The 23484-nt window shown below is 37.1% G+C and overlaps 1 protein-coding gene across 8 annotated transcripts in view; it reads left to right on the forward strand.

Annotated features, from left to right (window-relative positions):
* The window catches only part of PLEKHA1 (pleckstrin homology domain containing A1), a 41092-nt gene that overhangs the window by 12037 nt on the left and 5571 nt on the right, over positions 1-23484 (forward strand). For 4 of the 8 annotated variants that reach the window (XM_075026549.1, XM_075026554.1, XM_075026555.1 and 1 more), the window contains exons 2-11: positions 3750-3910; positions 7279-7335; positions 8846-8891; positions 10958-11055; positions 13689-13820; positions 15495-15638; positions 16648-16716; positions 19854-19918; positions 20747-20810; positions 23158-23275. In XM_075026549.1, coding sequence (XP_074882650.1) covers positions 3770-3910; positions 7279-7335; positions 8846-8891; positions 10958-11055; positions 13689-13820; positions 15495-15638; positions 16648-16716; positions 19854-19918; positions 20747-20810; positions 23158-23275 — 934 coding nt within the window. In that variant the 5' untranslated portion in view covers positions 3750-3769. The remainder of the gene's footprint in view (positions 1-3749; positions 3911-7278; positions 7336-8845; positions 8892-10957; positions 11056-13688; positions 13821-15494; positions 15639-16647; positions 16717-19853; positions 19919-20746; positions 20811-23157; positions 23276-23484) is intronic. The other 4 variants (XM_075026552.1, XM_075026553.1, XM_075026551.1 and 1 more) reach the window with 2 other exon arrangements.

The following is a 23484-nucleotide window of genomic DNA, read 5'->3' on the forward strand; positions in this document are numbered from 1 at the left end:
CAGGGATATTTTTTCTGAAGTAGCACTATGTCATTGATCCATGTCTCCTCCCTCCCCTGCCCACCCCCACTCTGGGGAGGCAAGGCAAACTCAAATGAAGTTGTATGTAATCTGGTACAGGTTTGATGCCTTCAGCTTTTCACTCTAAGAACTCATGATCTTTTTATAATACTTGATTCTAAAAGTGGGCAGAAGAGTTATTACACTGTCTTGTACTGCAGATTCTGCTGCAGAAAATAACTAAGTGTGCATGTAATAAGAACTGTAAAACATACACAGAGTTGGAGATCTTTATTTTATAATTGCCTGAAATAATAATTTCATGAAAAAAATAAATCATATCTATGTAAGACAGGATCGTATTCTGAAGACACTTCTAAGTTGAAGTTCTGGTGAATTGTTAGGCTGGTGGTCTTCCAGCCAGATTTCCTGCACTGAGGAATTAATGTTGGAGTTCTGCAATTCCTTTTATGAACCTTTAGAAGTAATGCGGTAATTCCGTTGTCGGTGCTTTTTTTGTCTGTCTAGAGTTGCCAGGAAGGGTGTCATAGCAGTGGTTTTGTCATGTGTGTTCAGTTGCTTTAGTAACTGGAGGAAAGGCACAAATTGATTATTTTTCTAATGTGCATTACAAATTGTGGTTCGTTAATGAATGCTGAATAGAATTGGTATTAATTTACAGTGGAATCTTGCCAAGGTGTAACGTGGTGGAAGCAGACTTTTAAAACTGGAAAACAATTGCATGATTTTATGTTCGATTTCAATTTTATAATAAAGTTAGAGAGGTTTTTTTATCTCTTATTCTTTAAGAGCATTAGTCTGGTAGATGTCAGTAATCCTGTGAGGAATTTTGAACTAATCTGAAGAAAACAGCAGCTATACAACTTAAGTTTTTAAATTAATGATAGTTTGTGCTGTATTTTCATCAGAAGACAAAGGAACTGCAAATAGTATCATTTTGTAGGCTAGAAATTAGCTATAGAAATAGAAAATCTGTATGAATTTAGGGTTTTTTTTCTGTGAAAATTGGTTTATTGACAAATAAGAGAAAGCTTCTGAATTTTGTCTTTTGCCCTGGAAAAAAAGAAGTATTGGAGTGATTCAGCTTTAGCTGATTGTATGCTCATAATGGAGCATTATGAGTATCCTCCTTTCATTTTTCTTTGAAACATAGCTTCTCCTATAGGGGAAAAGTGCTTTGAAAATTCAGTTGGTTTTATGCAAGGATTCTTTATCAATTTGTACCTTGTTTCAAAAACAAGTTTTCCTTGTTTCATGTTCTTCACATCTGCAGAGAACACAGCTTAAGCCTGCTCACACAGGAAACCAGCCATCAATATTTGCTTTTTTTAGGCACAAGGCTTTTCTGGGCTTCATAAACTGTTGATATTAAGCTGAAATGGTGTCCCTGAAGTGCTGTGTATTTTGTTGAGGGACCACCTGGGACAACTTAGGGCAATACTGCTAAATGACAATTTTTATATTCATTTAAATGAAAACAATGTGTGATGCCAAGTTTTGCCAGCTTAGAGGTATAATTTAGAGAACAGCTACCCTTAAGTTTGCCCTTAGCTACAGATGTGTTTATAGTGAGATGTTGCTTCAGTGTAAAGTGATCACAAAAGCCAGCATGTGAATTACTGATGAATGTTTGTTATGATTATGACATTTTCTTAAGAGTGCTCAAGTGTTTGTTTTTGCTGTTACTTATAACTATATCTTGGTTACAGAACTTGTCTTAGATCTGTTATATTTAAATTGTGAGGAACATACCAATAAAATTTAGATTACCTTAGTAAATTTTGTTACTTTTTTGAAGAACAAACCTATGCCTTTGAAGATTTAAACCATTGTTTCATACCTTAATTATGGAGACTTTTTTACCTTTTGGAGGTAGAAAGAAAAGCAAATCAGTCAAGCGCTTAATCGAAGGCTTATATACATATAATGTCCTTGTAGCTATTTAGAAAATGTCTTGCATCTCAAACAAAAGTGTGTTCACTTTTCTCCACAAAAATGCATTTAACTTTAGAATTTAATAGCTTATATTACAAAAATCAAACCACTAACTTTTTTAATAGTCCGTCATCACTATGATATTGCAATCTCTTCAACTTTTTGCAAATACTACTGAACTGAGATTGTTAGATCTGGTCCCTGATGCCAAACTTAATGTATCAGACTTGAGTTCACACCAGAGGATTAGCTTGGTGTTGGGCACAAAAAGGGTTAGTTATTTTACAGATTGAGTTAAATGACTTAGAACTGTTTACTAGAAGTTATTCTAGTATGGTATCAAAATCATGATAGAAGATTTAAAAAAAATTGTTTCTGAAACTGGTTGAAGCAAAATTTGACTAGTATTCTAATTAGTCATATAAAATGACAACTGTAAATACAAGCATATATCTACATGTTTGTGTATCTGATCCCCCCAATAAATATATACTTATGTGTATATCTGATTCCCCAAAATAAATACTTTAAAATGTACTTAACCATATGTCATGTTTTGCTGTGGTATTTGCTAAAATAGCTAGGTACAGATAGTTACCAGGTGTCTGCCTCATTGTGTGTGTATATAACTATATTTAAAACAAATAACTTTAAGCAAGGAAATAGTAAAGGTAAACAATTTCAAGAAATATTAAAAAGATACTTCCGTACTACACAGGGAGAGCTGGCAGATGTCACAAAAAATATGAAGTGCTTAAACCTTCTGTGCCTCATGTTAATATTTTTGGATATGTACTATTTCTGAGTTTTGTAACAAAATGTAAATAAGACTGAATTGTTTCTTTCGTGCTCTGGGAAAGATTAGCATCGACCTGATTTTTATCATATTTAAATGTTGGTTTATTGCCATTTTTAGATGAGTATGCAAATTTATCTTTGGTCTTACGAGGCTGGCTCCTAAGGTAAAACGACTGTCCCATAAAATAAAAGGAAGTAAAAAAAATGATGCAATAGTCTGTGGTAAGACAGAGCCATAAAAGGTGAAGCAGGCAAAATGGAAATAGGTGATCAGCAGTACAGATTTTTATTTATTTAAGCAAAACAAAAAAATACAAAAAACCCCAAACCCCAAACCCAAAATAAAAAAAAGCCTACCACCCTCAAACTTAGTACCATGTGCATGAGGATTTCACTTTTACACTAGCAAGTGTGTTCACATCTGTTGCTGCACATACAACTTCATTTTGACTATTTAATGTATAAGGATGAAAAGATGTCTGTTCTTAGACATTGTTAGACATGAAGTTCTTTTTGTAGGAGAAGAGAAAAAAGTGAACAATGTTTCTAAAAGCCTTTTTGTTGTATTTGCCTAAGCAAAATATGAAAAATCACATTGGACAGTAGAGCTGCTGACAAAGATCCTTTCTTGACCATGAAAGGCAATGTCAAAGAAGGAAGTGTAAACCTAGCATTATCTCAACTTTGTGCAAGTTGTGAAGAAGAATCTTTGATTATTCTTTAGTGATCCTGTAAAAGCTAGTCTTAATGTTCATCTGCTATTTACTACTTGTATCTTTGCACTTAGAGTATATGCTTTAAAGAAGTAAGAAAGACCTATCTAAAAATTCAGTGGTGATAGTGGGAGGGGAAACAGCTACGCTTCACTTACTCTTCTGCAGAAACTTCTTTAAGCTATTAGTTGAAACTGCTCAAAATGTCATGGCTAGGCACAGAACAGTCTTAAAATTAGTAACGAGGAACTTTGCTTAACTTCAGTGCTTTTTGTTCTGCAGTGTGATGTTCAGGGTCAGAAATGCCTTATGTGGATCGTCAGAATCGCATTTGTGGTTTCCTAGATATTGAAGAAAATGAGAATAGTGGGAAATTTCTGCGGCGGTACTTCATTCTGGACACACGAGAAGACAGTCTGGTGTGGTACATGGATAACCCACAGGTGAGATGTCCTTGGTAATAGTTTCCTGGCTTCTATCAATTTCCACTTTTTCAGATTTTTTTTTAACAAATTTACTTAAGAAAAATGGGATTTAGTATTAGTTTCCGGACCTGGAAGCTGGGGGCAGGGAGGGGAGAAGTTACAGAAGTGAAAGAATTGTAAATTAGTGTTTCTTCTTTGCTAATACATGCAGTCTTTTAAAGAAAAAATAGAGTTCATATTTCTATTTAATTGCCAACATTCTAAGTATTGACAGGAGATTTAGGGATCAGATGGGAATTTGAATTTGATCCCATGTATAGATCGGTCATTAGTTTTGAATCATGATGTGCTATATTTATTTTCTGTTAAGTGTCTTGAGTGTGCATTACAGGTTCTTGCAGGCACTAGGTAGTGCCATGTAATATAAGCAGATGAACCGCATCACATACTAGTTTCACTGCACAGGTCTTGTAATTCATCTTTAACCTTATGTGGAAGTATGTAGTTTTCCCTGCATTGCGCGGGTCAACTAGCTGTTTCATATTACTTTACCACAACAGAATCAGTCATTGAAAAGCAATTTCTAATGATGCTTGCAATTTCAATACAGCGTGATTGGTATATGAATGAGGAAAGCTTTTATCCATCATGGTGGAGGGCATCCTTTATATAAAAGCTACTTTTACAATGTACACACATCAGTGTGTTTTCTGGCATAGGGGACAACAGATAATTCCTTAAGGTTTGGGTACGGAGACAGTGAAAGCGTAGGTCAGCTGACAACTGTCTGCCAGAAGAATATTTGTGTACCATTCTGCCAGGGAGACCAGAGTTAAAATGCAATAGTAGTCTACTGTTCAAAGGAACCAATGAAAAAAAAATTTAAAGGATGGGCAGCTCGATGAATGTGACTTGTGACTGAAGCATTTAGCAGTCCCTGCTGAGGAGAAAAAAGAAAGAATTTCTGGAAATAAGAGAGACTTCAAACATTTGATCTCAGCGAGTGATACGAAGCAATTCTTTTTTTCAGTTTCTCCTGATATAACCAGGGCATGTGGGCAAAAGCTGGAAATGCTGTAGAAATTACAATTCTTCAGAAGTTTTAAGAATAATGATATTTGCAGTGCACACCTCTTACAGTTTTTAGTTTAGGATTTTTTACCCTTTTTTTTTTGTGTTATTCATCTACAAATGAAAGGGTGCCTTGCAAGAAGCAAGTTGAAGCTTTTAGATTTTCTTCCAATGCTTTAGTTTTCAAGAACAACAGAGTTTTTATAGAGCCAATATGTGGAGACCATTCTTAATCCTTGAAGTGATGAAACCCTTCATACAGGATGAGTCTATGGTGTGTGCATGTATTGGGTTTGCGTGGCAAGGTTTTTGGGGGGGCTACAGGGGTGGCTGCTGTGAGGAGCTGCTAGAAGCTTCCCCTGTGTCCGACAGAGCCAATACCAGCCGGCTCCAAGACGGACCTGCCGCTGGCCAAGGCTGAGCCCATCAGCGATGGGGGTAACTCCTCTGGGAGAACGTATTTAAGAAGGGGGAAAAACTGCTGCACAGCAGCAGCTGGGAGAGAGGAGTGAGAAGATGTGAGAGCCCCAGCCCTGCAGCCCCCCGGGTCAGTGCAGAAGGAGGAGGAGGAGATGCTCCAGGCGCCAGAGCAGAGATTCCCCTGCAGCCAGTGGTGATGAAGACCATGGTGAGGCAGGCTGTCCCCCTGCAGCCCAGGGAGGTCCACGGGGGAGCAGATCTCCACCTGCAGCCCGGGGAGGACCCCACACTGGAGCAGGGGAAGAGTGAGGAGGAGGAAGGAGCAGCAGAGACAACGTGTGGTGAACTGACCACAACCCCCATTCCCCATCCCTGTGGGGTGGGGGGATGGTGTTTTAAGATTTGCTTTTATTTCTCATTACCCTGCTCTGGTTTGATTGGCAAGAAATTAAACCAATTTCCCCAAGTCAAGTCTGTTTTGCCCGTGACGGTAATTGGTGAGTGATCTGCCCCTGTCCTTACCTCGACCCACGAGCCTTTCATTGTATTTGCTCTCTCCTGTCCAGCTGAAGAGGGGAAGTGAGTGAGCGGCTGTGTGGAGCTTAGTTGCTGGCTGGGGTTAAACCACGGCAGTGCAGAACTTCACTGGGCCCTCTGTTGCTGATAGAAGTGCTTTATTTGCATCTGAAAACCAATTCAGCTGTTCAAAGAAATAATGGTTTTTAAGTCCACCATTAACCACACATTATTATCCTAATATAAAGATTATAAAACTGGTGTATGCTGGGATCAAAATCATTCTGATAAAGTAAAACTTAAATTGATTTTTTTTTTTTTGCAGAATGGGAACACCTTTTTTTAAGTTTCAGTGTTAGCAGTCTATAGTAAACCTAACCTACTTCTTACCTTTGAAATATGAATGTAGTATAAACCAATTATTTATCTGCCTTTCTGACCCTGTGGGTAGCATTAGGCTCCTCTTTGCAATGTAGGAGTTCATAAGGCCCTATGGAATAATGAAGAGCACTCTAGCTGGGGAAGGGATCAGCAAGCAGATGCAGTACCGTTGATATGGTCTCCAGGGAGGTCTGGAGTATGAAGGATGATACTGTAACCTAAAGGGCCATTTTTAAAGTAAAAATTGTAGTGGAAAAAAGTGTATGGAAAACAATGCTCTATTTAAAGGAATAAAATTAGGAGGACTGTTTCATCAGAAACAGTTAATAAAAAAAAGTTAACTGTGTTTTGTGATGCTCAGTGCTTTAACTGTTGTATTTCTAGGCTACTAGCTGATTGTGAATAGTAACGTAAATGTTAAGACTAGTATGTTAAGCAAGGATGTAGAAAGAACGGACAGCTCCTTTTTGGATTGTAAATATACTTAGGCTTAACTGCAATGGTAGGAAGTATCATGGTATTTCCCTGCAATAACTTTAATATTAAATGAAAAGACTATGATTTTTCAATCTGTTTTGGAAAATACGTGAGATGCCCTTTGAAGTATCTGACATAATAGATGAATGTCACTTCTTGTCCTTTCCGCCTGCTCTGGTCAAATACATAAGATGCCAACATCTGTTAAGGAAAAAGTATTCTTTCCGGATTTCCTGGATGCAGACCTGCAAGAATCCTTTTTCCTCTAGTAAAATACATAAACTTCTGAAACAATTACTATTTGTATTGTTTCTAGCAGTCTTTCTGTTTTTAGTTGATTAACAGATGTGTGTATAATAAACAAGTAGTTTAGATCCTGTTTCAAGCATACATTGTGTATTGTCTATAAAAACAGGTAGGATTTTCTTTTTGTTTGTGGAATTATTTGCTTTTTATGCGTAAACACTGACTGTGATATAAGAATAAACAAGTTTCACTTTGTAACATATGATTTGTTTCAGAATCTTCCCTCTGGATCTCCACCTGTTGGAGTCATTAAACTTACCTATATTTCAAAGGTAAGATAATATTTAAGACACTTGTTGCTAAGTTTTTAGTGATAACTACCAAGGGCCGCTTCTGAAGGCCTTAACTTTAGACAATTTTAAATGCCTCTTACGTAGTGCATGGGAAGCTTTTTGCTTGTGTGCTGCTCCTGATTTTCAGAGATGTGTTACAAACACTTCAATAGTATCAGGTTAAAATAAGAACAGACTAATTACAGTGTTGCCTAGGTTTCTTCTGTGATTTCAAATGGGAGCTCTTTGTGCTGCGTAGAATTAATATTTCTGAACTGTATGTTTCAGTTCTTTATGAGTATTTGAATTCCAATGGTCTTGGAGAAAAGACAGGCCATTTATGAAGCAGCAGATAAGTCTTTGGGTGTGATAGTTTGCAAGTAATAATGATCTTTAATAGAGCAGGAAAATTTCTAGAAAATATTTAGTTCATTACTCTGTGTATACTCACTTCCAAATATATCTGGAAGAAAACTGTGAACTAAGACTCCATGGTTCAATTTGTAGCAGATACTGCATTAACAAATAAGTGGAGAAAAATAATTGACCTTCTCTTGTCTTTCTACTTATTTCTCATCCTTCCCTTGCTTTTCTTGTTGTCATACTGTATCTTCCCACCTTCCTTGTTTTGGTGTTTTTTTGTTTGTTTTTTTTTTTTATTCTTGTGAAAGATATTGATGCTGGTTATATCATGAGTAGAGAAATGTCTGTGGAGACCTGCTTATGTCCTTCCTGGTCTCCTCCTATGCTTACTTTGCCCCAACCCTCACAGTTTTCGTCTTAAGAAATCTGAAATCTTGTATGTTGGTTTTAGTGAGAGCAGGGGTGATCAGCTGTGCCATTTCACCTGTGTGTACCTTTGAAGGCAGCTCAAGTGTGCCTCCTGTGCAGATGCTCTGTCTAACTTTTCATTGTTCTTCTAGTTAGTAGTACAGGGTTTTTTGTTTGTTTCTGGCCAAAAAAAGGTTTTGATGCGAGAGACTGCTTTGCCTTCTCCCCCACCCTTGATAGACAAGCTCTATAATGTAAAAATGTCAACATCTCAAGAATCTCAAAACAGGACACCTGCTTCTCTCCTCCCCTAACACTGCAACATTTTAGAGACTCCTGAAGAAAAGTGGCTATTACTCTTTTTTTTGTTGGTGAACCAAAATACAACTGATGTTCCTGACAGTATGAAATGTCCTTGAATTTTTAGTTCAGTTGAGACATAGAACTTCAAAATGCAAGTAGAAGTGTTATGTTTTCAGATTTCAAGATTTGCCTGGTAATGAATCCTTAAACTTAAGGAATAGGAACATAGAGCTTAAACTGTCTTCTTACCATAGGTTGCATGTCTTGAACTGAATTTTATATAGTATTTTTTGTTGTATCTGTATATCTTTATACCTAATAAGCTTGCTATGCTGCTAATCTTCAAATTTAGCCACTTGAAAGAGAAAAAAATTTGTGATAGCTGATGTATATTTTGTATGCACAGTTATATTTATAATCTTAATTTCCCTACTAGGTTAGCGATGCAACTAAGCTAAGGCCAAAGGCAGAATTCTGTTTTGGTAAGTTCTTGCATGTGGCATGTGCATCAAGTACATTCTTCAGAAATTTGAAACAAAGATAATGTTCTGCCAATCTGTTACTAGCTACAGCTGATTTTTTTTTAATAGTTTGGATTCACTGTTTCTTCTTTAGTATGAGGGAAATGTTGGCTTCTTCATGTTTTTTGTGGCTTTTCGTATCACAGCTTGATGAGGAGTAGGTGAGAGTTGTTTTTCAGATGTTTAAATTTTTCAGGCATTAATAAGCTAATCAAAAATGATGGATGTTTTCAGAAACATGGCATGCCTGTCAGCTATGAAGACAAGTAATTTAACTATTTTAATCTGTATTACTGATAAAAGAGTTTATTTAATTGATCTAAAAATACTGTCAGCCAATGCCTTTACATTAAATTTTAGGCTCTATTGCTGTACCAAAGAAAAAGAACTTGATTGGGGTACCTTCTAGGTTTATTGATACTTAAACTTGTTTAAACTTGAGGAAAGCTTTAGATAATCATAAAAGCCCCTTATGGTGGTTTTTTTAGATTTTTCTTATAAGTAATTTGTCCAGAATTTACCATAATTCCAGATTTTTTTGACAAGCAATTGGCATACACAGAAGTATGTGTAGAGACTGGAATCAGCCTCTGCTCTGTTTATGAATAACCATTGTTTATGGCTGCATTCACGTAAGAGTTTTAGCTGAGATGAAGGTACTGAAAATGCCTGAAGGTTTTATGACAGTTGGTTAAGGTGTCCTTTGCCATGTGCAGTATTGTACAGGCCCAGAGAAGGCAGCTCCACCGGACTTGTGCAGTCTCTGTGTTAGAGCTCATGAAACACTTGGTAAATTACCTCCGTGTGTAAGGAATCAGGGATTCTAGAGTAGTATCTAGTGTGTCAATTCAGTGCCATCTACAGATTCCTCTGCACATGCATGTGTAGAGGTGTTTGTCTTCATCAGCTGTAAAGTTGCTCCTGTCAGTGGGCCAGCTCTATAAAGCCGTAATGATCCAAGATGCTGCCTGAAAGCTTTTAATATTTCTGGTTTATTAAAGTATTTTTGATACTTTTTAGAGGAAAAATTTACATTTATTGTCTTTTTATTTAAATAGCGGGAGTTGTTTCAGTCAACTCATTATACAGTTCTGTATTGTGAATTTATATTTGCATCTAATAATGTTTGCTTTGAACCATTGACTTTGGGGAGAAAGATGATAGAAGAGTAAAAAGTACCTGTTTCTGGCATGTGTTTGCTGTTAGCGATGACCTGAAGAACTGTTATGCTATGGGTAGAGCAGCAAAATCTGTTCAGACTTCAGCTGCAATGCTTCAAAGTTCTGGGAAGGTTTTAGTTGCTGTTCACCTTAAAATTAATTTCAGGATAAGTTCTTAGAATCTGTGAGAAAACTAGCTGTGATTTTTTATTTTTTTTTTTTCACTGTTACACAGAAATATGTTTGTCCTTTTTGGATAAAGGTATGCTAGGTGTTGCCAGGTAGATACATAAACTTACTAAAAATATCCTTTCTCTGCCAAGTCACTAAAGTAAAATAAAGTTTTATGTTCTGGCTATTTTAAAGTTGTTTGTTCCTGAGCATCATATACTTAGTAATCAATACCAATTTCTCCACAAATTAAAAAAAGTATAAAAATCAATGGTTGTAGTCATGTTAATGAGTTCTTTGCCAAGGATAACAGATATTGGTCAGAGGATGAAAAGGAGTAACTGTAGAAGTCCCCAAGTATAAAACTTTGTTGCTTATGGAAATTGATAAAAGGGAAATGGAGCTGTAGAAAATTCTGATAAAATTCAAAGCTTTATTTCTATGTAATAAAAAAAATCATTTAACAAGTTCTGTATGATGCTGTTTAAGTGGAGAGCTTAAAAAAAAAAAGTAGGGGTTTTTAGAATAAAGCAAGCCTGTCAGATTTATGCATCTTAGGACTTTCTAAAAAGAAATGCAGCAGAGAGCTTAAATACTTCAACTGGATTTTCCATCTGAAATCAAATCTTTTTGTGATGGTGTTAAGTTTGCTCTTAAATTTCAGTGTTGTTAACTTCTCACAATGGTTTTTAACAGTTATGAATGCAGGGATGAGAAAATACTTTCTACAAGCCAATGATCAGCAGGACCTAGTTGAATGGGTAAATGTTCTGAACAAAGCTACCAAAATCACAGTAAGTGGTTTAGTTGATATATAGCAATGCTTTCAAATGGTGACTGTCTCAAGGTGCTTAAATGTAACCTTTGTCTCCAGTTTTTATGCTAGAGTAGTCTTTTTATCTCTACAAACAAGTCTTGGCTTGGCTTTCCAAGACTTGGAGAAACTGTACAGAACTCCCCCTAAACTTGACTTTATTTTAATTTTTGCTTTGAAAATTGGACAAAAATGTGATTATCTTTTTCATTACAGCATATGGTGGTTTCTAATAAATTAAAATTAACCATACACATTTAATATTAATTGAAATATCCAGAAGACATTTGCAAGCAATGAAAAGATACACATACATTTGCCTGGTGTCAAAAGTTTGTATTTGTTGAAGTAATCACTAAAATAACGAGCAAACACATCATGCCATGTTCCAAAGGCTCTCTCCTGATTTCAAGTAACATCCATTCAAAGAAACATAAATGCACTCTTCTGATAAGTGTTGAATTACTTTTCTGGTTTGTACCAGGACAGCTTGTTGTCACATGATAGAAGAACCCACGTATAACCTCAGGCTTTTCAGGAGGCAGAAGTTAAGGGGGTTTTTCTCTCCAGTTTCAGGGAGGTGATGGCATGAACTGTTTTGAGAGCATACCCTTACGAAGAAGGGGTTCTGAGCATGGGTGCACGCATTCGTATATGTTGTCAGTAACTTTCTCATTTTTAGAAACATCTAAGCATGTTACTGTGAGTTGTTTGCATTGTTTTAATGTAGTGCTTTCTTTGTAGTTACAAAAATGTTACTAATGATAATAAATAAAAAAACCCAGAAACGCAAAGCCTTCTCACTTGGGTTTTTCAAGAGTACATACCACAACCAGGCTTGAATTGTTTCCAGTTCAAGAAATAGGGTGAATAAAGAATTACTTGCATCAAATTAGAATTTAGTCTGAAAGCTGTTTTATCATATGCTTAACTGGTGGAACCATTACTATATTTTGTCTTTGAAGAAACAAACCTTTGAACTGTTAATCTGTTCAGAGGTTATTTAGTATGGCCAATTATTTAATCAAATAATTAAGATAATTCAATTATTAATTTTCATATGAGCATTACTTGCTGTAGATTGTAATCCTCCAAGAGTCATTGCATTTTTTAATACTCTGAGTGCTGATAATTTCAAGTAACTATGAACCTTTGCAGTCTGGCACGTTGTGTACCTTATTTATGAGTACTGTTTGAAAATGCATTCATACGAGAAGGTGGATGTGGGTTTGGTCTGTAACATTTTAAGTAGGAGTTTGTGGTGGCTGAAGCACCCATAAAGCTGTAGCTACAAGCCCCTTCTCCCGAAAAGCTGAGGCCCACGATCCTTGTGCACTAGGAGGATGTCTTATCCTTCAGTGCCAGATTTGGCTGTGAATAGAGTCACCTTTTACCTGTGCTAGCACAGCTGGGTGTTGTGCAAGGCTAAGGTGATGGTGGAGGTGAGAGAACGAAACGAGCCTGACGCCACAGCTGAGCAAGCTGCTGAGTGCCACCTTCGCTTGGCTGACATTGGTGCTCTCGGGACTGTTTGTACTTCTTTGCAGGCTGGGTTTTTTTGTGGGCTTTTTGTTTTTTGTTTTAAATAAGCAGTCCTGGGCATAGGAACTAGAATCACAGCAGACTATAAAGTAGCTTTGTTTTTGTCTAGTTAAGTTCAGTTTCAAGTTCTGAATGTGCCACAGTCTTGCATAGTAATTCACTGTGTAAAGACAATTTGTGTGTCCCTTCTTTCTGAAGGAATTTGGATGTCCTGTGTAAATATCCAGTAGGTTGCTGGCTAGGATATTTTGGTATAAGTCTCTTGATCTCTTATGTAAGTCTCTTGATCTCTTCTTGTTGAAGTCACTTCAGATTTACTATATTAATATTAGGGGTGAAAGGAGATTATAAATGAAAATGTCTTAGGTAGCCAGTTAGTGCATTTCTTAGGTTACAGATGTTTACTTCTTGCACAAACTCAGGAATTTGGGTACACATTTTAGATCAAAACACTTACTGGGGAAATTCAATTCCTGTGGTATTTTGATTGCTTTAGTTCCACATTTGAGAGAATTACCTAATAGTTAATGGTATTTAGGGTCATTTTGTTGAATTTAGCAATATATATAGGGTTAGTGGAGGCAGTACACACAGTCTTCATGCCAAGTATTGGAATGTGAGTGCAAATATCATACTGATCAGGCATCCTATTTGACAAAAGTCTTAATACTGTAGCCCTGTTGCTTGTGGCCTTACTGCTAGCTCTACAGGAACTGGGGCGTCTCCAGTCTAAAGCACTTATTACTAAAACTGAAAGCAAGTGAAAAATAAAAAACCAGTTCTTCTACAAATTAGCAGTGCTTCTTGAAGATCAAGTATAGCATGGCAAAGCTGGGAATTGATTTTTAGATTTCAAGACACCTGGTGAAATGTCTTTATTGGCACCAGTTTTCTTTTTAGAACTAAAGCATAGCCATTGCAACAAATTTTCATGTAAGATATTTCTAGCCTTTTACAATTAGAGAACATTTGTTAAATCCTGCTGAAGACAAATTAAAAATTCTTGAGTAATGATAAGGGCTTTTTTAGGTCTTCATAAAACTTACGTTAATTATCATATTCCACTTTCAGGTACCAAAGCAGTCTGATCCTCTCTGTCAAATGGATAATGCAAACCGCCAAGCTGAAAGCCCAGGTGGAAAGAAGCAAGTCTCTTACAGGACAGAAATTGTTGGCGGTGTTCCTATCATTACACCTACCCAGGTAATAAATACTCTTAAAACAAATGGGCTATTATTGATAGAGGAAGTTTTGTTGGTTGACAAGTGGGAATAGGTAATGTATCACAATATAGCTGTCAGCTTCTCACCTTGCTCAGAGGACTTAAACTTTGATGTGCACCTTTTATTGATACTGACTGGGGCTTTTTGAGTATTTTATTCCCTTTATAAAAGATTATAGAGAATTATACAAGACTATAAAGAATTACTTGAGTATTGATTTTTGCTTCCAGATATCGGTTAGTATGCTTAAAACGTCTTTTTGTGTGTGCGTGTGAAATGAATTGTTGGTGTTAACAATGCCAAAGTTCTGTCTTTTTAACTGCCAGGAAAAGTGAGCAAAAAAGGAGGTGATTAAATCAGCTGATTATATATGCACTATGTTATTAGAGGGAGTAAGGATGACAGCAGATTAAATTATTGCAGAAGAGCCTTATGAAATAGCATGTGTGGACAAATAAGATAGCAAGTGAAATTCAGTGAAAATAAATGTGATGTAAGGGATTCTGGAAAAAACAATCCTACTTTTTATAGAAAACACTAGATTGTGAAATAACCATTTCCACTTGAGTGAGAGGTAAGAGTTACAGTCATACTATGAAAACATCATCTTGGTGTTTGGTAACAGTGAAGGAAAAATGCCACAGATATTAGGAGTTACTAGAGAAAGAATAAGGAGCAAAACAGAAAAATCTTCATTGCTGTATAAATGCTGTCTTTGACCAGACCTTGATTAGTGTGTCCAGTTTTGTTCTCATCTTAAACTATTACTGGAAAGGTTCAGAGAAAAATTTCAAGCTTGATTGGTCCATGTGAAATGATCTCCATATGAGGAACAATTGACTAGGCTAGTACTCTTCCGTGTGCTAAAGAAATAACTTAAAGGAGGATATAAGAGCTCTGCAAAATTACAATTGGCAGGAGTGGATGGTATAAACTGTCTTTTCCAGTTTGAGAGCTATGGGCTTTTAAACAAAGCTAATGGTGTAACCAGGTGAAACAAAGGGAAGGAGTTGTTCTTTCTATGCAGAATAAAACATAAGGTAGTGCTTGCCAAAAAGTGGCATGGATGCAAGAAACTTTCCTGAGTTTGAGAGATTGGACAAGTTCATGGAAGAAGAATCTATGCAGCATTAAAGATATAGACCTGTATCTGTTTCTGGAAGCTCCTTGAGCTGAAGAGAGTTACAGGTGGGATTAATACTCTGTAAATGACATGTATACACCTGAACCGCATTTAAAAAGTCGGTGAATTCTGGTGTGTTTTATGGTCCTAGAAATAGCTTTTTCTTTGCTGTAGCCACATCTAGTGCTTTGCCCTTAAAAACACAGAACAAGTTTGCACTAAATACATGCATATATCTTGGGTTTAGGCCTGTAGCATTCTTCACTGAGTGTCTGTCAATAGTTTGAGAATACTCAGCACTTTCTTAGTTTAGTTTCTAAATGGAGCTTGCAAGTACTCAACCAGAGCCCTTGGAGAGTCTCATGAGTTGTCTCTGGAAATCAGTTGAAATTTTTTATCCTTTCAAGCAAATTGGAAATGGGATTTGTAAGCATGGGATGATGCAATTATTTCCTATTATAACTAGTACGGTTATTCTTCGACCTTTAGAAAAAACTGAGAGTATTCTGAACTTCCCTGCTTTTTTTCTAGAAAGAAGAAATCAGTGAGTGCAGTGATGGGGCTGATAGGAATTACCTGAAACGGTCACAAAGTCACCTTCCTTATTTCACTGCTAAGCATCCCCCAGATAATGCTATCATCAAAGCTGGCTACTGTGTAAAACAAGGAGCAGTGGTAAGTGTTTGAGATCGATGTGTTTAATTAATTAAGAACAAAGGTCCTAAGGTGATAGTTATACTTATCAAGTACATGATTTTAAAAAAAAAAAGACATAATTACCAATAACTTTAGCACTACTGACAATATTAAGGATGGCTAAAGATAAAACTTATCATCCAGTAGCATGTAATTTATGCCTGTATTACTTCTTTTCATGACTTTCTTCAGTGTTACGTTGTTGGAGATGTTTTGGAGAGGAAAAGTTGTGTGCACAGACACTTTCACATTATGGTTAGTGCATGCAACTAGGAATTCTTCTGCTCTACGCTGATGTAGAGATCCTTACTTCACTTGCTAGAAGCATCTAAATTACGCAGAAGTTCAGTGTCTGCATGCTTTTTAAATCACTAAAATGTTTAGAAAAAGCTAATTTTTCAGTTCAGAGGAAGAATTATACAACTTGTCAGACTGATTAACACAAGTGGAACTGTTCACATGATGCCTTGCTAAAAGCAGGAACAGATAGTTCAGATTAAGGAAGATATGCATGCTTCGTGAGTCCTCAGACTCATTTTACCTTGGATTATGAAGCTTCTTTTTGTAACATTCCTTTTTTTAGTTAAAAATAAACTAGAAACCTTTAATGTACTGTCTTTTAACATTTCTTGTGGGGTATTTGTGCTGCTGAGTTGCTACAGTTTTGGTGGAGATTGTTGAAAAATTCTTATAATAGAAAAGAGTAGCTTCCAGAATTTTTAATTTTTGCAGTTTAAAAAAAATAAAATATTCACGGGGCAGAGTCTGGCAGAATTCTTTTCAGGGCACTAGATGTATCTATATACACATGACATTAATATATATAATATATATAAATTATAAATATAGATGAATAATCATAAATAAATAGGAATTATACATGTAAACTAGAATTATAAATATAAATACATGAATAATATATAACATGTAAGTATATTTTTATTTTATGTGTAAAATACATAAATATTTCTTCATTTTACTTTAACAGATGAAGAACTGGAAGAGAAGATACTTTCAGTTAGATGAAAACACAATAGGATATTTCAAGTCTGAACTGGTAAGTTTCCAAATATGTGTTATTTTCTGGTGATAGTTGTGAGAAAATATAAATAAATATGCTTGTATTTGAAAAATATGCTGTGCAACTCTTAACTTTTCATGATTGGGAAGAACAAAAAATGAATAGGGTGGCTGTTAATTCGGACTTGAATCTTCTGTTTGGAAGCCTATCTGTAGGGCACTGAAGAACAGTAACAGGTTATATTCTACAATCACCCTGATTTTTGTATTAGTATTTATGTCACTTTGTACTCACATATAATTAATTGCGTTCTTGAAACATCTGATCATTACGTGCAGAGACAAAACTAATCTTGCAATTCTTAATTTAAAGTTAGAATTATGAGGTGTTTTGCCATACAAATGATGGGATCTTTTTCCACACACTTGTTTCACCAGGGCAGCCAAGGCAGGCAAAGAACTCTGTTGTTCAGAAGCAACGCTTACAGAGTTTGTTTTGGTTTCGTGATCTTTCTTCACCACTCATCACTCATCAACCTTTTGACCAATTTTGACCAAATGTTAAGTGCCTTCAGGCTTCATTTAAAAATGAAGGGGCTGGTACTGGAGACAGTCTGTTTTCCCCCAAAAGGAATCCCACACTTACCAAACATGAGAAAATCTACCTAAGCAATGAAGTCTGAGTTGTAGAGTATTATAAATTAAGGAAAATTGAGTTTACAGGCCAACTGTAAGATGTAAAAAAGAAGCTGAATTTCAGGCTGTTTCTGAAGAGAACTTTTGCTTTACTTTTAATGAGGGAGTATACAACAATAGCAGGAGTTTGATCTTGCATCGTTATCTTTGTTAAACTGTCAGCATAACACAATTCTGACTCATTGCCTATAATAAACCTTCTATTTTTATTTAAAAAAAAAATCTGAGTGCAGATTGCTCGCAAGCAAATTCTAATTCAGTGAAGAATTGTACTGTGTGAGAGTATACTAGAAAGATGGTAGAAATGCATACACTTTTAGAATTTCATTGTGCTCCTTTCCAGTTTAACTGTTTTGAACAATATAAAGTCTTGTAGTGTCCTCTACTCTTCAGGCTAATATCCCCTTGCTACAGTTTGAGGAAGGTACTGGACTGAGCAGCTGTCAGACAACAGGAAGTAGATCCTGCTTCACAATTTTTACTGAAATTATTTTTTTTCCATTTTAAGAGAGTCATCCCTCTTCAGGGAAATACGTACTGAATAGATAGAGAATATAGTGTCCTTTTATTGGTTAACCAAAGAATTCCATGGTTAGGAAACCTAATAATGATAATCATGTTTCATATAGTTTTTTAAACAATTAGCATCTGCCTTCTCTGAAACATACATGTTGGAGAGACATTTAATCCATACTGGAAAGAGCAAAACTTTCACAGGATGCAGCCCACCAAGAAGAAAACACCTGCAACAACTTAACTGTATGTCCATCAGACTTTTATTTATGTCATACAAACACAAAAAGCATAAAGTTCTCTCTTCTGAAGACTTCAAGTGGTGAATGATTTCTTTCAGCAATGTGTAGGATCTCCTGTTCCTAATGATACTAATACAAAGATAGGAAAAAAGTTCAAGAGAGATTGTTTGTCATGCATTTGTGGTTAAGGTGGCTGTGGCATGGAGGTCATATTCAGCTAGTGTAGCATCAGACATTTAATTCTGGAAAACTTCTTCCTATTGGACTTCAGTTCCCAATAGCCGCAGACTTCAGTCAAGTATGGCTCTTTCTTGAAGTTAGTTTGTCTTGACAACCAGCCTGCTCACCAGTACTTCAATTGACTCTTGAGGTGCTGTTGTTTTGCATTTGTAGAAATTTGAGTTCTCTGCTCTCAAAAATGTAAAAAATGTTGGGTTTTTTTTTGTTTGTTTGTTTTCTTAATTGAAAAATGTAGATTCTGGGCATTTTTTTGCTGTGGTTGTTCAGCGTCATGGCCCGTCCCTTCCCGTTAATGACCTCCTCTTTTCAGTTTGAGGAAGAACCCCTGTCAGTCTTCAGGTGGAGCATAGTGGAATACAGGCAATATCAGACTCCGAAAATTATAATTTCTGAGCTGACGTCTTCCCTGCCAAGGATGATCTTGCCATTCACATTTGATGTATTACTTTGAAAACTGTTGTAATGGATGAGTGAATGTAGGAAGAGCAGGGAGGGGAGAGGGGGAAGAGGGGCAAAATAACTGAAAACATTGAGTTTTAAACTCTGTACATCTGATCTGCTATAGAGACAAGTGATCTAATGAAAACTGACATTTGAGGATGGTTATATTTGGGTGACATTTGCTGTTTGCTATAACAACATAAATCTCTTAAGTATATGTAATAGAAATTGTAGAGAAAGTAATCATTCCAGAGTTGACAGCTTTTGTTTTGTCTATAAGCTGAAGCCAGCTGAAGTAGTCCATTGTAACATTGCTTAAAGAAAACACATTAGGAGGTAAAGTAGGTTGTTGTTTGTGTTTTACTGCAACAACCACAGGAAAATAATAGTATGTATGACATTATGTTGTCATGGCAAAAGTGAAAGTATTTCTGTTTAAATGTTCTCACTTTTTTTCCTGTTGTGTGAAACTTTGACAGAATTGTAACACTTATTTTTGTTATGGTAACAGAATTTTCATATGCTTTAAGAATACTTGCTCTTTTACAGGCTTTGGTATGACTGATTTCTTTGATTATTTTTAATTGTATTAAGTATAGGATACAATTCATCTTATTTAAAGCCATGTCACACAGTACAATTAATAAAGCATCTTGTATTGTAGCATTTCATAGTAAATTAATATAATCATGATTTTACTGAAATAAGCTGCTTGAGACCAGATTGAATTTTCTGATCTAGTTAGGGGAAAGGGACAGGGCTGGTTGTCTCCATTATGGTAAGGTGAATGAATGCTTTTGTGTTTTTTACTTCTTGATTTTTGCCTCCTCTTCGTTGCAAGTGCCATGGCTGGTTTAAAACTTACAGAAGCAAATTAAATTTTGTTTAACATCACCTTTTGCATAAGTGACTGCCTTGAAAGTCTCATTTATATAAGTCTGGTCCCATCAACTGTCTTAAACTCTGGCTTTTTGACTATATTCTAGTTGTTAGATATGCTCTACTGAAATATTTCTGCTTTTTTTTTTTTTTCTCTCTCCAGGAAAAGGAACCTCTCAGGGTTATACCACTTAAGGAGGTCCATAAAGTTCAGGAATGCAAGCAAAGGTGAGGACAGAAGCACCGATGTGGTTACACGGGATGTCGTACACTGCTTTGTCATGGCCAGACTGCTCACTGGAAACAATGGAGAACTTTTTAATAACTTCAGTTAATGTATGCATGTGTGATGCACAAGTAGTTTTGTGTATAAAACTGGTTTTGAGGGTTCTGCACTAGTGTGTGTTTCAAACTTGTAACATTCAGTAGAATGTAAATGCATTGGATAAGGGTGGAACAAAGGAGTATCATGCAATCATGAGTTAGAGATGCATGGGTGCTGTCTGATCTGAGGCAGCAATTTTAGGAGTCTCTATTCTGCTTATATAATCGCTAAACCTTTAGAGGACATTACCTTATGTTAAATGTCTGAATTTAGATCAGAATGCTCTTCTTCCTGCTGTTTCCCTCCCACCAAATGGCAATATACTAAGGAGTTAATGGTCTTCGTAGTAGATTTTCTTGTTTTTAGCAGGCTACTGCTTAGGACTAATACTTTGTGAAGACATAACAAAATATAAATGTGAAATTTTGCAGAAATTTGACTAGAACATTAAATATTTTTAAACTTAACATGATACAGTTTAGAATGTTCCAATTAGAAATATATATAGTAGCACGCATGCTGCTGATAAATTGAGTCTTAGGACTAAAATGAGTAAGAGATGCTGGTTTTCTTTTTCTAGTTGATATTTACCACAAAAACAACAGTAGAACGATAAAGAGATACAAAGGTCTTCAGACAGCAAATGCTCTAGTTCTCCCCATGTCCTAGAGTCTTTTTAAAATAGAAAGTTGTACTTGCTGTTGAAGTATTTTTGTGTGTTTCATTTACAGTGATATAATGATGAGAGACAATCTCTTTGAAATTGTAACAACTTCTCGAACCTTTTATGTACAGGTAATTTCTTTTTTTAAACTTTGGGCAAAACTAAGAGTCTACTATAATCAAAACAAAGAAGTGCTGCTATTTTGCTTTAAAGTGGCATTTAACTATGCCATGATTTTCAGAGGGAATGTGATCCTCGTATTTCAGAAAGATGCATGTAAGAAATATTCCACATAACAGCAAGTGTTATGTTGGTAGTGTATGAAAACAATAAACCCTAATGGGATTTTGTTGGCATTTGCGTCTTCAGATTCTGTAGGATCAACTCAATATTTTGTCTTTTATTCTGAAGTACTGAATTTTTATGTATAGCAATTGCGTTCTCAGTTTCCAGTTAGTTGCCACATTAAAATATCTCCTAAAGCACAGCAACATTTAGATTTCAGTACCTATTTGGTAATATGTATCCATATGTACTTTACTCACTGCATCCTTAACCATGTCACCTTCTAAATGTTTGGATATCATACAAATCACACAGACTTGCTTTTCCTAGCTGTGTGGGAACGGGATGCTTATGGTACTGGAAATAAGTTTTGAGTTTCTCTTGTAGGATCAGAAAGGCTTGTATAGTCCAATTATGGTGGGCTGACGCTGGCTGGGTGCCAGGTGCCCACCAAAGCCACTTGCTCACTCACCTCCTCAGCTGGACAGGGGAGAGAAAATATAACTAAATGCTCATGGGTCGAGAAAAGGACAGGGAGAGATCACTCACCAATTACCGTCATGGGCAAAACAGACTTGACTTGGGGAAAATTAATTTATTGCCAATCAAACCAGAGCAGGGTAATGAGAAATAAAACCACATCTTAAAACACCTTCCCCCCACCCCTCCCTTCTTCCCAGGCTTAACTCCACTCCCGATTTCTCCACCTCCTTCCCCACAGTGGCGCAGGGGAACGGGGGTTGTGGTCAGTTCATCACTTTGTCTCTGCCGCTCCTTCCTCCTCAGCGGGAGGACTCCTGACTCTTCCCCTGCTCCACCATGGGGTCCCTCCCACAGGAGGAAGTCCTCCACGAACTTCTCCAATGTGGGCCCTTCCCATGGGCTGCAGTTCTTCAGGAACTTCTCCAATGTGAGCCCTTCCCATGGGCTGCAGTCCTTCAGGCACAGACTGCTCCAGCGTGGGTCCCCCGTGGGGTCACAAGTCCTGCCAGAAAACCTGCTCCGTGGGCTCCTCTCCACAGATCCACAGGTCCTGCCAGGAGCCTGCTCCAGCGTGGGCTTCCCACGGGGTCACAACCTCCTTCGGGCATCCCCCTGCTCCGGTGTGGGGTCCTCCCCGGGCTGCAGGTGGAGATCTGCTCCCCCGTGGACCTCCCTGGGCTGCAGAGGGACAGCCTGCCTCACCGTGGTCTTCCCCATGGGCTGCAGGGGAATCTCTGCTCCGGTGCCTGGAGCATCTCCTCCCCTCCTTCTGCACTGACCTGGGGGTCTGCAGGGCTGGGGCTCTCACATCTTCTCACTCCCCTCTCTGGCTGCAGTTGCACAGGTTTTTTTCCCCCTTTTTAAATCTGTTCTCCCAGAGGAGTTACCCCCATTGCTGATGGGCTCGGCCTTGGGCAGCAGCAGGTCCGTCTTGGAGCTGGCTGGCATCGGCTCCATCGGACATGGGGGAAGCTTCTAGCAGCTTCTCACAGCAGCCACCTCTGTAGCCCCCCCACTACCAAAACAAGCCCAATACACCAATACAAGCAGTGGTGCCAGATGCTGAGTTTGAGCTGTCCTATAGCAGAACAGAATTGGGTGACGTTGCAGATATATCTTGCTGGGTGGATGTGCTAGTTTAATAAAGCTGCAACCTAATTAGGAGATAGCTTTAGCTTTTTATCTGTCTTTATCCCAGATACGTACACCCTTGGTATTCACTGTTAATCTATTGCATCGTTGTTGGATTGTTGTTCTAAGTAAATGTTCAGCTGACCCCTGACAGAGACTGATTTTTATTTGACTGTAACTCTTCAGTAAATACCTCATAGAAGTGAAGTGCAACAGTGACTGAGAAGTACAGAAGTTATGTCATTGACCAAAGTCTGCTACGAGGGGTCGGCAGATCTCCTGTAAGAATTTCCGTGGGCATTTGATTTATATTTTGCTGAAAGTAAAAATTTGAGTCTAGAATATGCAAATAGTATGAAAATACTTATTTCTTGCTTATTATTTTATAGAACCATATACATATAATAGTAAATTCAGGGTAAGATTTTAAGAAATGTCTGGTTTAAGAAATGGAAGTCCCTATGGCTTTAAATAACAGACTACTAAAGTAGGGTAAGGCTGTCATTTTTATGCAGATGGTCAGGACACTGGGAAAGTTGAGATTTGATTGTTAAATGTAATGCATATTGTTCAATCCAGGCGGACAGTCCAGAAGACATGCACAGTTGGATAAAAGCAATTTCTGGGGCCATTGTAGCACAGCGGGGACCTGGAAGATCAGCAGCTTCCGTATGTTATTCTGAACCTCAGAGAAAATGTGATTAGTTGATATTCATTTGTGCACATGAAGTTCTAGTTGTTTTTTCCTTTCACCTGTCCTCTGTTCTGTCCTGTAGTAATGCAGCACCTTTGCATGAACTTTCATACAGACTGGCATAAAATAATTTGCGGTTTTAATTGAGCACTTATCTTAGTCTTACCTGTATGTAACTTTGTGCATTGTATTGCAGTGTATTGCAAGTGCTA

The sequence above is a fragment of the Buteo buteo genome, chromosome 4 (genome assembly GCF_964188355.1).
Source record: "Buteo buteo chromosome 4, bButBut1.hap1.1, whole genome shotgun sequence".
NCBI lineage: Eukaryota > Metazoa > Chordata > Aves > Accipitriformes > Accipitridae > Buteo > Buteo buteo.